The 16007-nt window shown below is 36.0% G+C and overlaps 1 protein-coding gene across 2 annotated transcripts in view; it reads right to left on the minus strand.

Annotated features, from left to right (window-relative positions):
* Grid2 (glutamate ionotropic receptor delta type subunit 2) overlaps positions 1–16007 on the minus strand; it is a 1595433-nt gene that overhangs the window by 647950 nt on the left and 931476 nt on the right. For both annotated transcript variants that reach the window (XM_008844624.2, XM_008844623.2), the window contains exon 6: positions 4932–5105. In XM_008844624.2, coding sequence (XP_008842846.1) covers positions 4932–5105 — 174 coding nt within the window. The remainder of the gene's footprint in view (positions 1–4931; positions 5106–16007) is intronic.

The raw sequence follows: 16007 nt of genomic DNA on the forward strand, positions 1-16007 counted from the left end.
CCCTTTCCCTTGCTCCAAATAGTTAACTTCCTTCCCTACTCAATTCAAAGTTTACCGTCTAGTCGGATCCTTATCTGGAAATCCATCATCCTATCTCCTGATCCTAAGCTTCACTGAGTGGTGTTTTAAAAAATTATTTCCTTCTTTGTTAATTACATATCTGTCTATAACACACAGCTGTCCCACTCATCCCTCCACTCTTTCTTACCCTCCTCTCATCCCCACCAACACTTTCTTTCTTGCCATCAAATCCCTGTCCCAATTCCATGATTTTTCTGATTTTGCTATGTGAGTCACTGAATTTAACCAAACCACTCTCATGGGCATGGGTGTGACACTGCCCACTGGAGCCTGAGTAACTCACAAGTGGCAATGTCACATTATCTTTTCAATGACTTCCTCTCCCTCTGCACACCAGTCCTTTCTGCCTTTCCCTGGCACTCAGTGCACATCTCTATTGAAATGTATCACAGTGCTGAGATATTGATAATTTGCCATTCACCTAGCATGTGAGTCATGATGGAAGATGCTGTAAGTCCCTTTCCCCTTGCTTTCGTTTTTCTGTGTTTCATCTACTTTTAACTTTACCATCAGCCCACAACATATTTGGGTTCCAATAAACACTTGTAACATAAAAGAATGGGAAGAAGGGGAAAGGAAAGTCAGCTGAATACAACAGAAGCCAAGACATAGACATTTGGCAAACAGTGTTATCTGACGTATCATTTGCAGTCTCTTTGCATACTGAGGCATGTTCTCTAAGATCTGTGCTCATCTATAAGATAGGAACTTTGAACCTGACACTGGTGACCCTTTCTTCTTATCTGTCTATATTGTAATCAGCAGTCTAGAGAGAGACCTGACATTTTCTGAGAATATTTTTCCCAATCTCTGTCTTCTTCCTTGAACAGGTGTACACTCTCCTGTGACGTTTGTGTTCTCTCCAGTCTCCTTCTGATACCATCTACTGACCTCTTGGTCACTTTCTTTGTGAGGTCTTTGACTTCTCCCATGCTGTGATTTCTAATTGTCTCTAGGCATTTTAAAAGGTGACTTCAAGTTTTACACACATGATCATTTGGTATGGCCACAACAAGCACAAAATGATTATTAGGATCTAAGCATACAATCCTGCACTAGCAAGGTTAGGGAGGTGGAAAACCAAATTTCCCAATCATTCCATAATCCTGTCATCCCATAACTAACCCATTACTTCTCTGTAGCTTTCCTGTCACTACACCTGTTGTCTAAGATGGATGATGCTCCAGGAGCCATCTGTCACTTGCCCCGAAATACCCTCTGTTCTCTTGTTGGGACAGTTTCTTGGCTGCTTGTCCTCTCAAATCTCTTCCTTTCTCTTGTCTCTTGTTTTTCAATTTCTACGAAATGTTGAGTAACCAGAACTGACACCTTAATGCAGATGTGATTTGACTAGCAGACAGGAGTGTAAGACAGTCTATCTCTTGATCTTGGCAAAGTGCCTCTGACACAGAGTCCAAGATTGTATTAAAATGGTTCACAGCGAATTGACTTACACTGTGATCAGATTGAATTTGCCTTCAGCATAACAGTTTTGAACAGCTGTCAAAGCAAGGCTCTTCCATCTAGATTTCTGTAATTGATTTTGGAGCTACGTTATTTCTCTGAAATTTCAACGTTGGGGATTATTTTAAATTGATACTAATAATTTTGACCTTTATTATGTAATGTGATGTAGGCTTTCTCTCATGCCATTTGCAAATTTGATGATGTGTAGATAGTCACCTGATTAGCTCCAGGGACAGAAGGTTTTGGATGACCATAAAAGAGCGAAGATTTGCCTAGTTAGCTTGAGTACCCTTCTGTTCCTCACTTCTCAAACTGATCACAAAAGAACACCTGGTAGTAGGCTTTCCATAACAGGAGCTGCCCAGCACTACATAATGTATTAAAGTACATTATCAACTGAGCTAGACTTGTCAAAGTCTTTCCTAAAGATTTCTTAAGAAAAGTTGCTAAACATCATATAAAATTCAGTATAAAATGCATAACTTTATAGTCTTCCGATACAATAAAAAAGAACCCCCCAAATCCCTTCAAATTATTAGTGAAGGTTTAGTTTGACATTGCTTGTTCTCAATAGGCCCTATTTTCTTACTTGAAATACTCCAAACCATTTAATAATATAATTTACACTTTATGTAAACATTAATATTAATATGCCAGTATTCATAACAATCTTTTATCCTTCATTTTGAAAATTCTAACCATAAGTCAATCTCTTGGACTTTGGTCTTCTCTCCAAGTCTTTCTCATATATTTCTTAAGTTACACTATATTGGTATGATCATCACAACTGCTAGTTTATTGATTGCTCTAGACAAGTATTTACCATCCTTGTTTAAAGCAGTGAGGCATACTCCTGAAATCAGAAAATCTCTGTTTTCCCTAAACCGCTGGATTGCTTTTTATAATGCATTTTGTTCATGTGAAGCCAGTTTTCTATCTCTAAACGACATACACATCCCTAAGCTTATATATTTGAAGAAAGTTTCTCTTAGAAAATATGGGAAAGTTTCTGATTTCTGTTCACTAGGAGGCAAGCTAACAGTCTCAGCACAGCATGGGCTTCTTTCCTTCTTATTTCATTACGCATATTGTTGGTACTTATTTTGTGACTTCCGTTAATTTTGGATTGTTTGTTTTTCTATCACTAAAGTTTATGAAATTTGCCTTCATTCTTTCAAAGTGTCTACCCTTTCTAAATACATTGCAAAGTAACAGCTAGAAGACTCCTCACAGGTCCATGGCTCCTTGTATTCCTTCATTTATGTGATTTTAGAGTTGAGCTTCTAGTTTTAGGGCTCACTTGGGTCATATTTGCATATGTTTATTCTTCTAAATTGTTTTTAATTGTACACTTCAGAATTCCAAGGTGAATGTCTATCATTGTTTGTATTTACCTACAAAGTTTTTATAGATCCCAAGTTGAGGGGGATCTTTTCCTAAGGAACACCCATTCCTAAGTTATCAGCCAGTAGTAACTTCAGAATTTAATGAAAAGTATCATTTAATTTTAGTTGCTATCTCTATCGTGAGATAAATCTTCATGAAACAAGGCAGTATATCAAATACTCTGATTTTTAGTGGAATACTTTAAATTCTAGAGCCCTGCATTCACAATTAATTGTATAAATCTCATATAAAATGTTTCTGTCAGATTTCCTTTTTTATCTATTAAATATTTAGTATCATTCTATAATATGTAAGAGAGAAGTTATGCAAAGAAAATATAGTTGCCCTGTTTTCTTTCATCTGTGTATTTGAAGATGAAAAGAAGATAAAGATACAGATTAAGGTGGAATGGCAATTCCTTACAACCTTAAAGCATCCAATATATTTGGGAAAAGAATGATAACTAACATACATGTTCCATGATTAATTAAACTATGTTTAATCATGTTCCATGATTAGACAACTATGATAGAAGACATGGTAGAGGAGTATACTGGGAGGGGGCATGGTTTTGGGTCTTGCAGTGGCCTGTGCTAAACTCAAAATCCAGTAGAGAACACCAAGGTCAATGGGCAATGATCCTGAAACCATGGGCTCACTATCACTAAGTGTGAGGAAGCACCTGGCTAAGAGGCAATCCTCTACAGAATTCAAAAGTAAAAAGGAGAGTGAGGCTGTGGAGTCAGCTCTCAAAGTAACAGTTTTACAAAATTACTTTATTTATCAGGTCTTGTGGGAGATAGATTAATCTTCCTAAGGTTATATTTCCAAAATTTTCAAGCACTTCTAGATACTAAAATGTTTCCAATAATAAACATGTTAAAGGATTCTATTTGGGGAATATATTATATTTTCCTGATGTATAAAATTGATCTTGACTTTAATCTTTACTGAAATCTTAGAGTTGCTGTTTAAACATTCATGAATATGCTGGCACTGCTCTACCACAATAGGCACGGGGACTGCTGTATTGTACAGATTTGTTTTCCCGTAAAGCCCTGCCCTGATCATATGTGTAAGTTAGTGTATCTGATTGATTCTTCTCTTTTGCTGTCTCTCGCCTTGTTGGAGAGCTTCTTGTGGCTCCCTGCAGCTGCTGGTATGCCCGCTTTCTCTAACATCCACCTCAAAATTGACAGATTGAGATCTCTGGTACAAGAGAAAAATATCCGATAGGATTTTTCTTAAGAAAAAGAAAACTCCAAGTGAGTTCTCTAAAGCACACTCTTCTGATTAAGCTGCAGGGACTGAGTGCTCTCTATTTTTCATTCACACATTTTTATTTACTTTCTGGGTTTTGAGTAGGCTTTTTTTAGTTGAAGTTATTCAAACTGGAAACTTAAAATAGTTTATTTATTTTTGTTTTATTATTTTATGTGTACAAGTGTATTGCCTGCATGTAAGTGCATCCCTGTCATGCAAAGTCTGCAGAGGTCAAAAGAAGGTGTTGGATCCCCTATAACTGGAATTATAGGCAGTTTTTAGCAGCCATGTGGATGCTGGGAACTGAACCCAGGTCCTCTTCAAGAGCAGCCAGTGCTCTTAACCGTTGAACCATCTCTCCAACCCCAGACTGGAGACTTTGAAAAGAGAAATCAGTGTTTATATCCTTTATGCCAGATAAGTCCAGCAATTCACTTAATTTGGAGTATGGCTTTGGGAGTACCAAGAACAGTTTCCATATCAGGAAATGTTGTGCACCTGCTTACTTTGAAGGAAATAAACTTTATTATATTTTTATTAAGCAAATACACATATTTCTATAAAAAGATCAAATGTAACAAGTTCTCTGCACTGTCCCTGCCGCACTTATCCAAATGCCAGAGAAAACCGCTGAGGAACAAGAACGTATGCAATTCCGAATCTGGTATCATTTGGCTCTCATTAAGTTGCCCAAAGAGTGTTCTGGAAGAGACAACTTGGCACTTAGAACACACCTCCATATTCTGAGCAAACGGATCCTTGGGATCACACAGTGTTGAAGAGATTCGATGGTTGCCACGGAAACACCTCTGACTTATATTCTGGGGAACTGGAAATGTCTGCCGAATAATTGTTAACCTCCCAATTGACCTTCTTACAAGTTCCTGGACATCCATATCATTTATTTCCTAGAAGATAAGAAATGGAAGAATTAGAGATTCTTAAATATGGCAGCAGAAACACAAACGCATTATTGAGCGGTTCTCTGGAAGTGCTAAAGAGTTCTGCAGCCCTATCACATTCACTTGATGCTTAGCTTGCATTCAAATGAAAGTAGCATGCCTTTATCAAGATAACCAGTTCAATCATATTTGTTTTTTTGTGCTTTAAATTGTGTACAGTGATGCCTACACAGAACCATTGGTTTAAATATGCTTTACTGAAAGCAAATTTCTAATTTATACAACTGAAAGCATAACAAAAAATGAAACATGTTAAAATGTTGAAAGTTCATAAAATATGATTCAGTTATAGCTTATGATGCATTGATAAGTATCAAGATAGTTTGAACACCTAGAAAGACAAATGCAATTTAAGATGGATAGACATTCTTCTTAGCAATGAAAGATGAAGCTTTTAAATGAAGTAAGTAAAGAGGGCAAATGGAGACACTATTTAAAATATTTTCTTATTTTTTTTCTTACTGATGTTATATGTGTCTGTGGCAAAGATTGTATTCAACAAAATGTCCATTAAGTATTGAATAAAAAAGTTTCTTGTGATCTCTATTTGAACTTAAAATATTATATAGGTCAGCATAGACCAAAACAGGGTTAAGTGAAGAGGGAAAGCCAGTACTATATAAATGAATTTTATTTTGTGTATGTGTGCTTGGCATACTCAAAGAAACGTAACCTCTACTTTATTTTTCTATACTTCCAAGTTCTACAATTAGATTTTAAGATTTGGCTTAATAACAGATTTAGAAGTAATAAACATGAAATAATGTCTTATATATACATTTATCCTAATTGGAATTAGAAAAAAAGTGGTAAAAATAAATTTTAGTTTCCAAGAAGTCTTTACTAAAGCAGTTTGTACTCAATTTCATTTGCAAACTTTTAAACCAATAAGGCCTTGGATATTAACATTATTGGTGTTAATAGATTTTTATGCAATAAAAATAAAACATTTGATCTTGGGTAAGTTTTCAGTTACAGTGAGCATTCCTTTGTTCCTATCCAAGGAATTATTATTAAATGATGAAAGTGTAAAAGGACCATCCACAGGTGTAAATTTTCTTCTTCTCCTTACCGGTGGTACTAATTACATAGTGTTATTCTTTGTGGTATGTTATTTTAAAACTCATTCTTTGTTCATGATCTTTATGAAATACAGGCTTTTCTGAAAATAAAATAATGCCTGCTATCAGCTATAGTCAATGTAATATTAGGAATTTCTGTCTGATTAATCCTTCATGCACCATAAACAATGGCTCTCTGGAGTTCAAAATGCAGTCTTTTTCTTTTAGTCTGTATCATTTCACTGGCTACCTCAATTTCATTTGGCAAAACCCCAGTACTTTAGAATTTTCCATTATCTGCTCACAAAGCAGAATTAAACAATGTCCTGTCAACTCCATTAATCCCCAATATGATCCTGGAATTTTCTAAAGTGAATTCCTATCAATATTGCTATTCAATATCTCTCAGTGTTTTAAAATTTCACTTTGCACAGCCAGGAATTTTCACCTCAAAGGTAATAAAAACTCCTCTAATTTTATCATAATATGAATACATTTTTATATACATCATTCTTATTTCCTTAGCAAATGAATATTTACCAAAACTTATCAAACACCACTTTTTCTATCTGTTCCCAATGTAGTGGTGAACTACAAGTCAGAACATTAAAGTCTGCATGTAAAAAATGCCTGCTATGTGATAGGAAAAATGCTAACTTCTTTCCCTATGATCTCATTTTCTGCTAAAGAGAGACACCAAATTACTGCTTATTAATACTTTATAAATAATCAAGGATATTTCAATCCCTTTGTTCAGACTAATTTATTTCATAGAAAAACTAGAAATGTCATAGAAAGAGAAGTCCTGTGCACTAATTATATAAGATGTCCATATTTCCTTATAGGAATCACTTAATATTCATGAATGATAGGAATTAAAACTATAGAGATGCATTCTGTCAGCAATTAATGACCTGATGATTTTAAAGGAATTGATAAAATAATCTCTCTTAAGATAAACCCTTTCACAGGTTTGTTTTCAAATATGAAAAAGGGCAGGTTATCTTTTAAATGATCCACAAGCCAGAGTTCTCAGTCACCTAAGCGCAAGAGAATCTGAAGAAATGTCAATTTGAATTGAATATATTTTGTCTATTATTATTTGGGAAAGGAAAAGGAAAGTAATTTTCTGGGAGGAAAGAATCTGCCATTCCGAATGAAACTAACAGACAGTCTGACTCAAAAATTTCACTTGCAATTTTAGTTTTGACACCTGATCTCAAAAACAGTTTGATAGTGGTGTGAAAACTTATCAGGAGCCACTTTATATTTAAAGGAACTTCTGCTTTTCCAAAACTGCGTCTCAAGAGGGGCAGCTGCAATGTTAATATAAACTGAATGACAAATGATTAGCTAATTGAAAACAGAAATATTTTTAAAATGGAAAATAATCCTTAAGTAAACGACTGTATTAAAATAGGAAACTCTTGCACAAACAGGATTTATATCATTCTATTCTTCTTTAAAGATCTATTTTATTTTTATTTAAGTGTATGTGTGTTTCTGTGTGTGGGTGTGTGCATGTTGAGTGCAGGTACACTGGAAGTCCAGAGGTGTGGGATTCTGCTGGATTTCGAGTTATAGGCAGTTGTAAGCTGCCTGACATGGGTACTGGGAAATGAACTCTGGTCCACTACAAGAGCAATAAGTGCTCTTAACTGCGTAGCCATCTCCCTTGTACCTCTGTTCTTTTCTTTTTTAAAAGTCATGTTTAAATTACAAGATTTTGAAAAGACAACCGCATGAGGAGCTAAGAATGCCCCTCCCAAGGTCCCCAACACCTTCGATCTCTATAATTAATCTCTATAAAGAAAGAAAATTTCTGCTAATTAATCTCTATAAGGAAAGAAATTTTCTGACCTTTAAAAAATAATGGATCAGAATTGTAAAATTATTTGTCTTTTTATCCATTGTTTGCTATAATGATGAGTGTAGAATTAATATTACATTAAAGCTAATACATATGCTCCAGTTTAACAGACTTCCAATTTCATTGCCTGAGAAGCAGAGCATAGCATTATTTTTCCAAATGTAATTCACTTAATATTCATAAATTATTAAGAATCCAGTTAATATATCTAAATAAATATTCACTTAGAGCAAACATGCACTGATGGTTTAAAGTATAGTGGACATTGAGCCGCGTAAGGCTCAAGCAGGAAAAGGGGAGTAAAAATACCCGCCAAGGACACAACTCCATCAGAGGCAGACACTGCCCAGAACAAGTCTTTTGGGAGAAGTCAGTGAACACTGAATCCTTGGAATCAGCCCCAGCTCCAGGTTGGAACTGATAGAATTTGGGAGGAATGAAAGAATAAGTATGAAATCAGTTGACAGTCTAAGCTGCATGAATTATTTCAGAAAAGTAATATTTCTCTCTCCCACGTGCTTCTTCTTTCTTATTCTATTATGTCTCAGCCTGAGCAAAGTTCCCGAGTAACAGCAGGCTCTTAGTAAATGCTATTTAACTGAAAATTTACTGCATAATGCATGGTAAGATTTTACTAAACCATTGTCTAAGGATCAACACCTGAAATTTTAATTTTGCACGCTTAGAGTATGTTGAAAATTATAAATATTCTGAACAAGGAAAATTTCACTAATGTGATGTTGCAGTCTCCTGTGTGGGGCATTTTTTCTAATGTTTGTGTTCTTTGTGCTGTAGCAAAGATGACCTTGTGCTGTTTACAGAAAGTCCAACATTAGCATGAAGCCACGATGCAAACATTATATTGGAATCTGAGATAAAAAACAGCCCTAACTTCTATAACTGCAGGAAGAGGGACAGAATGGCAATTTTGTGCTTGGTCCACTACTGTTACAGAGTTCAATTCATCATTAAACTAGAAAAAAATGGTAAATATCTGCTACATTTGTAAGTTTTTAAAATCTCAACATAATGATCAAAACCCCCCAACTAAAAACGTCTTCCATAACTGCTTTCCTCTGCAATGACTAACAGAGAACAATGGTTTAAACTTCTTTAAGCCAGTAAAAACACAAGACATTGGGGGCTAGGGTCAATATCATCAGGAATACAAGAGTCCATGAAGTATTGCATGCCTGAACAATCTAGAGCTTCCCATCTGTATTTCTGACTTCTGTAAAACCTTAAAATGCTAGGCCATTTGCTTTAGGGCCATAAAGGGATTCTGAGAGTAACACAGAAGGGTGTTCTAAGCTGGACTCACTGATTGCAAAAAACTGAGAAACACCATCTCCAAGTCCTCACGTGTGATTGATTGCTCCCTAAGCTGGCACAACCTCTATTAGTACAGCCCACTTGATGCAAATGAAAATAATATGTTTTCAAGCTTCTACATCTACTTGGACTGTGATGGGCAATGCCAGCTTTGATTTAGAGCCTTCCTCTAAAAAACTATTGGTGTGATAAGATTAAATGTTTGTAACTCACTGTAAAAATATCAACATGATAGGTGTGGTGGCACATGTCTTTAGTCCCAACACTGGGGAGGCAGAAGGAAGTTGATCACTGTGGTCTACATAGCAAGTTCCAGGTCAGCTGAGGCTACAGGGAGACCCTTTCTTAAAATTTAACTAACTAACTAACTAACTAACTAACTAACTAACTAACTAACTTAGTAAATTGAAATCAGTAATAAAATCATGGCTATACAAACCAAACTACCCAGAATCATTTTCTTCATGTTTGATAAAAATGGGCATTTGCATATTGGTGTTTTGTTGTTTAAGAGATTTTTAACTTCCTAATAAATTTGATAAATTTATATTTTCTTCTTTTTAAAAGCCTGGGGTAAATTATGATTCTTTTTCCATTAATTTGTATAGAAAACATAAATGAGAATCATGGGATAAAAAGGTATCGGTTAAGTTCCCTGAAGAAGACGTCAGCAAATGAAGCCTCTGAATGGAATCACATGCAAGTAGATTAGATCTTTTGTCAATAACAGTTTTCCTTGTAAATGTGTTCCTTCTGTGCTCTTCTGACTAGTTCAGGTCAAAGTAATGGTCACTCTAATTGACATGGGTTGTGGATTTTTTTTATTTTCAGACTCTAAGCAGTATCGACCTGTTAAAAAGAAACAACACTTTCCTCAGGGACTAGAAAATTGTAAAACACAGTAAGCGTTTCAGGAACTTTTAAGGTGAAGTTATAGTTTAAGGGTTTATAGTAGAAAAGTTTTTAAGGTCGAGAAAAAAATTGAGGTCTTCTATTGTCTTCTATACTTCTAACATTCAATGGGTTATTTACTAGTTAGATTTCTTTGTTTATTGGGTACTTTCTTTTACCCAGATTATGGACTACTCATGTAACAATAACATTCTCCCTCCTGATATTTTTTGAAGTAATGTTTAATAAGTTTTAAAAATTGAATTATGATACTTATAAAAGATACATCATCAATGAAATACATGTTAATCTATTCAAACTATTCCTGTATAATAGAACTTATAATATAGAGAAAATGAAAGGAAAATTCATACTTCTCCAAAGTACTAATTGACCTTTACACAGTGGGAGAATGACCATAGTGTGTCCTGTTTTGGTAGATCTATTTGTGTGCATAATTTTAAGAGTCATTTATATTTCTAAGAGATTTAGCTTAGGGGTTCTTTCTTTAAGTCTTACTACAAAATAGAAGAGAATGGCTTGTTTCCCTTTAAATGACTGAATTGATTTGTTTTGATTACTCTTCAAGGAGGAAAAAAAGCCACTTTTCTGCCCCTGGTCAGCTCTACAAATGCAACTACTCTTAGTTGGTTTGCATCAGGAAATCTGCGTGTTCTTTAAAAGAAGTTGGGTGTGTGATGAAAACAGGAATTAGGAGAATTTTTTATTTATATACAAGAACAAATCTACAAAATAATTAAACTGAAGACAACTGATAATGAGAAAAAAGACTCCCATAACATTACCAGGGTAGAGAATGGAAATTTCAAAGCTACAACCCAAAAGGAGAATTAGCAAAAAACAAAAGAAAACAAAAATAATTCAAGCATTACACTGTTAAGACTGTTTTTGAAATCCTGTTATTTCCACTTAATAGTTTTGTAATACTTAGTAAATTTTTAAACTTATCTAAACTTCAGTTTTGTTTTATAAACATAAAATTAAATGCCTAATCTTCAAAGTTATGAAAGCTTGCTAATTCTTTTCACTATTGTTTTTCTTTCCAGCCTGATGTATAATAATTTTAGATGGAAATTTAGTAAATGTGAACAGCTCACCTCCCTTTACTTCCCTGGGCTGTACAACTTCTTGGTGTCCTGGTGCCAGCACCTTTCATGGTCCCCAGGAGCCCTCTGGACCTGGGCCCGCCCTCATATCCCTTTTATTTCCTAGGTTGCACAGCCTTCAGTGTCCTGGTACCAGTGCCTTCCCTGGGCAAGTCCAACACACCCACCATGCCTTGACGCCCCTAGCCTCTTTCACCCTACTAGGTCCTCCTCCGAGGCTCTCCTCCTAGCCTGGGTACAGGCCCATTTCTTGTCTTGGCACCCCAGACACCAGGGTTAACCTCAGCCCAGAGCCACCACTGCTTCCTGATCCTTTGCATCTGGACCAACCCAGTTCCTCCCTGAGATCCCCAGAAGCCCTCTAGGCCAGGTCCTGCCCTCATCTCCCTTTGTTTCCTGGGCTGCCCAGCCTCTAGTGTCCTGGTACCAGCACCTTCCCTGGGTAAGTCCAATGTCCCACCGCCCCTTGACTCCCCCAGCCTCTTTCACCATCCAGCTCCCCCGCAGAATCTTTCCTCCTAGCCTGGGTACAGGCCCGTTTCTTGTCTTGGTACCCCAGATGCTGGGGCTAACCTCTCGGCCCAGAGCCACCAACTGCTTCCTGATCATCTGCATCCAGACCAACCCAGTTCCTGACTGCAGCCCCAGGTACCCTCTGGGCCTGGTCCCACCCTCGCCTCCCTTTACTTCCCTGGGTGGCACAGCTACCAGCTTCCTGAGACAAACATCTATCCTGGGCTCTTCGCCCAGGCCAGCCCAGCCCTCAAATTCTTGAAGGCAGCATCTTTCCTGGGGAGCCAGACCTAAGGAGAAAGCCTGACATCATTTGAGCCTCATCTCACTTGGGCCTCTGTGGGAATTCCTGAAGACAAAAGCAATTAGGGCACTCCAATATAAAGTCAAAAGAGAGAACCTGAAGCCTAGACCAACCAGCTTTTCATGCCCAACAAGTAAACCACAAAAAGGAGCACATAAAGTTTACAAAAAGAATCAGATCTAAACTCAACAAAGGAAGGCTTGACTCTCACACAAGAATCAGAAACTATGAAGGAAATTCACATATCAAAGTCACAGAGAAAAAATAATAACATGAAAAACCAAAATAATACATCTCCACCAAGTACCAATAGTCCTCTAGAGGAGTACAATGAGAGCTCCCTAGAGATAAGACAGGATATGTAACTCAAAAGAACAATTATAAACACGATAAAAGAATTCAGTGAACTTAAAGAACACACAAAGAAATCAAAGAGCTGAAAGAAGATAAACTTCTGAATGAATTCAGAAAAGAGTTAGAAATACTGAAGAATACTCAGGCTGAAATGAAGGATATGAAACACTCAATAATCCAATTAGAAATGACAGGAGAAAGCCTCACCAATAGGATGAATGAAATGGAAAACAGAATATCAAGATGGGGAGATAAACTGGACGAATTAGACCACTGAAGCAAAGATTATAAAAAAATTTAAGAAAAACACAAGAATAGAATATGTAAGAATTATGTAACATCGTAAAAAAAACTTACAAATCATAGGCATACAGGAAGAAGAAGAATCTCAAGATAATGGTATAGAACAGATCTTCAACAGGATTGTAGAAAAGTTCCCAAAATTAAAAAAAAGACATGCTCATACAAATACAAGAAGCATATAGAACACCAAACAGACAGGACCAGAAAAGAAACTCTCCATGGATATCATAGATAAAGCACTAAACATTCAGAATAAAGAGACAATACTGAAAGCTGCACAAGAAAAACAACAAATTACATATAAAGGAAAATCCATCAGGATTACAGCTGACTTTTCAGTGCAAACTATGAAAGCCAGAAGAGCCTGGACCAAATTATTGCCAGTTCTAAATGACCACAGATGCCAACATAGATTACACAGCAAAAATGTCTATCATAGTTGAAGGGGAAAGAAAAATATTCTATGACATAAATAGGCTGAAAGAATTCATGTCCACAAAACTAGCTCTTCAGAAAGTTCTTGAAGCAATACAAAGAGCTGAAGAAAGGACAGACTATACACAAGAAGTGATGGAAAGAAATTCAATAAAGGTATAACTGTGGAAAAGTACAGCTATATCAAGAAGTGAACAAAAATAAAAATGACAGGATTCAATGTGCATCTTTCATTAATAACTTTAAATATCAATGGACTGAACTCCCCAGTCAAAAGATATAGACTAGTTGAATGGACTAAGAAACAAAACCCATCTTTTTGTTGTCTGCAAGGAATTCATATCACTTTCAAGGACAGGCACTACCTCAAGGTGAAAGGATGGATAAAAAAATACCAAGTGAATGATACTAAGAAAAGAGCAGGTGGTGCAATTCTAATATCTGACAAAATAGACTTTAAACTAAAACTAATCAGAAGAGACAAAAAGGGCCACTTCATTCTGATTTCTGATCCAATAAATCAAGAAGATATTACAATCATGAACATATATTCACCAAACTCTGGTGCACCCCAGATTAATCCCAACTTATTAATAGTAGGGGACTTCAATACCCCATTGTCGCCATTAGATAGGTCAGAGAATTAACAGAGAGACATCTGAATTAAACAATACCGTATATCAAATGTACCTAACAGACATCTACCGAATATTCCACCGAAGCACCAAAGAATATACTTTCTATTCAGTGCCCCATAGAACCGTCTCCAAAATTGAAGATGTACTGGGGCACAAAACAAACCTCAACAAATACAAAAAGATTGAACTAATTCCATGCATTCTATAAGACCACAGTACAATAAAGCTTAAAATCAACACTGGAAGAAACCCCAGTAACCACATGAACACATGAAGATTAAACAACACACTCCTGAATGATGAGTGGGTCAAAGGACAAATTAAGAAAGAAATAAAAGTATTCCTGGAACTAAATGAAAAGGACAATACAACACAACAAAACCTCTTGGACACACTGAAAGCGGACCTTAGAGGGCAGTTTATAGCTCTAAGTGCCTACATTAAAAACTCAGAAAGAACACAAATAAATGACTTAACATTGCAATTCAAGACACTTGAAAAGCAACAACAAATGAAACCCAAACCCAGCAGACAAGAAGAAATAACCAAAATTAGAATGGAAATTAATGAAATAGAAACAAAGAATACAAAGAATCAACGAATCCAAGAGCTGGTTCTTTGAGAAGATAAACAAGATTGATATACTGCTAGCCCAGCTAACCAAAAGAAAGAAAGAGTACCACCAAATCAACAAAATCAGAGATGAAGGGGAAACATTACAACAGACACCAAAGAGATCCAGAATATTATAAGGGAATTCTTTAAAAACCTATATGCTACTAAATTTGAATATCTAAAAGAAATGGACACGTACCTAAAAGCATGGGAACCACCAAAACTAAACCAAGAAGAGATTAACAACTTAAACAGACCCATAACACATAAGCAGACAACGTTATTCTAAATGGAGAAAAACTGGAAGTATTCCCATTGATATCAGGAACCAGACAAGGATGTCCACTATCTCCACTCCTTTTCAATATAGTGCTTGAAACTCTTGCAGGAGCAATAAGACAAGAGAAAGAAATTAAAAGAATAATAATCAGAAAAGAACAGATCCAATTATCCCTTTTTGCAGATGATATGATAATATATCTAAGAGACACCAAAAATTCCACCAGAAAACTCCTAGAAATTGTTAATATGTTCAGTAAAGTGACAGGTTACAAAATTAATCTCCAAAAGTCTGTAGCCTTTCTATATACCAATAACAAGCAATCAGACAAAGACTACATGGAAACACTCCCCTTCACAATAGCAGCAAAAAAATAAAATATCTTGGAATAAACCTGACCAAAGACATTAAAGAGCTCTACAATGAAAATATTAAGTTCTTAAAGAAAGAGGTTGAGGAAGACATCAGAAGATGGAAGGACCTCTCATGCTCATGGACTGGAAGAATTAATATTGTGAAAATGACCATCCTACCAAAAGACATTTATAGATTCAATGCAATGCCAATCAAAATTCCAATGACATTCTTCACAGAATTGGGAAAAAAAACTATCCTGAGATTCATATGGAAACACAAAATACCTCAGATAGCCAAAGCAACCCTGAGCACTAAGAGCAATGCTGGAGGGATTACTATACCAGATTTTAAACTGTATTACAGAGCTACAGTCATAAAAACAACATGGTACTGGAACAAAAATAGACCCATAGATCAATGGAACAAAACTGAAGACCCAAATATGACTACATGCAATTTCAGCCACCCAATATTCGACAAAAGGGCCAAGAACATTCACTGGAGGAAAGCCAGCAAATGTTCAGCAAATGGTGTTGGCAAATCTGGATTTCCACCTGTAGAAGAATGAAACTAAACCCCTATCTTTCACCTTGCACAAATGTCAACTCCAAATGGATCAAAGACCTCAATGTGAAGCCTGAAACTCTGAAACTGTTAAAAGAAAACATTGGCAATAACTTACAAGATATAAGTGAAGGAAAGGACGTTTTGTATCAGACATCAATTGCTCTGGAATTAAGGTCAAGAATCAACAAGTGGGATGTCATT

This window comes from Nannospalax galili, unplaced genomic scaffold, assembly GCF_000622305.1.
Source record: "Nannospalax galili isolate Female #2095 unplaced genomic scaffold, S.galili_v1.0 scaffold441, whole genome shotgun sequence".
Lineage (NCBI taxonomy): Eukaryota > Metazoa > Chordata > Mammalia > Rodentia > Spalacidae > Nannospalax > Nannospalax galili.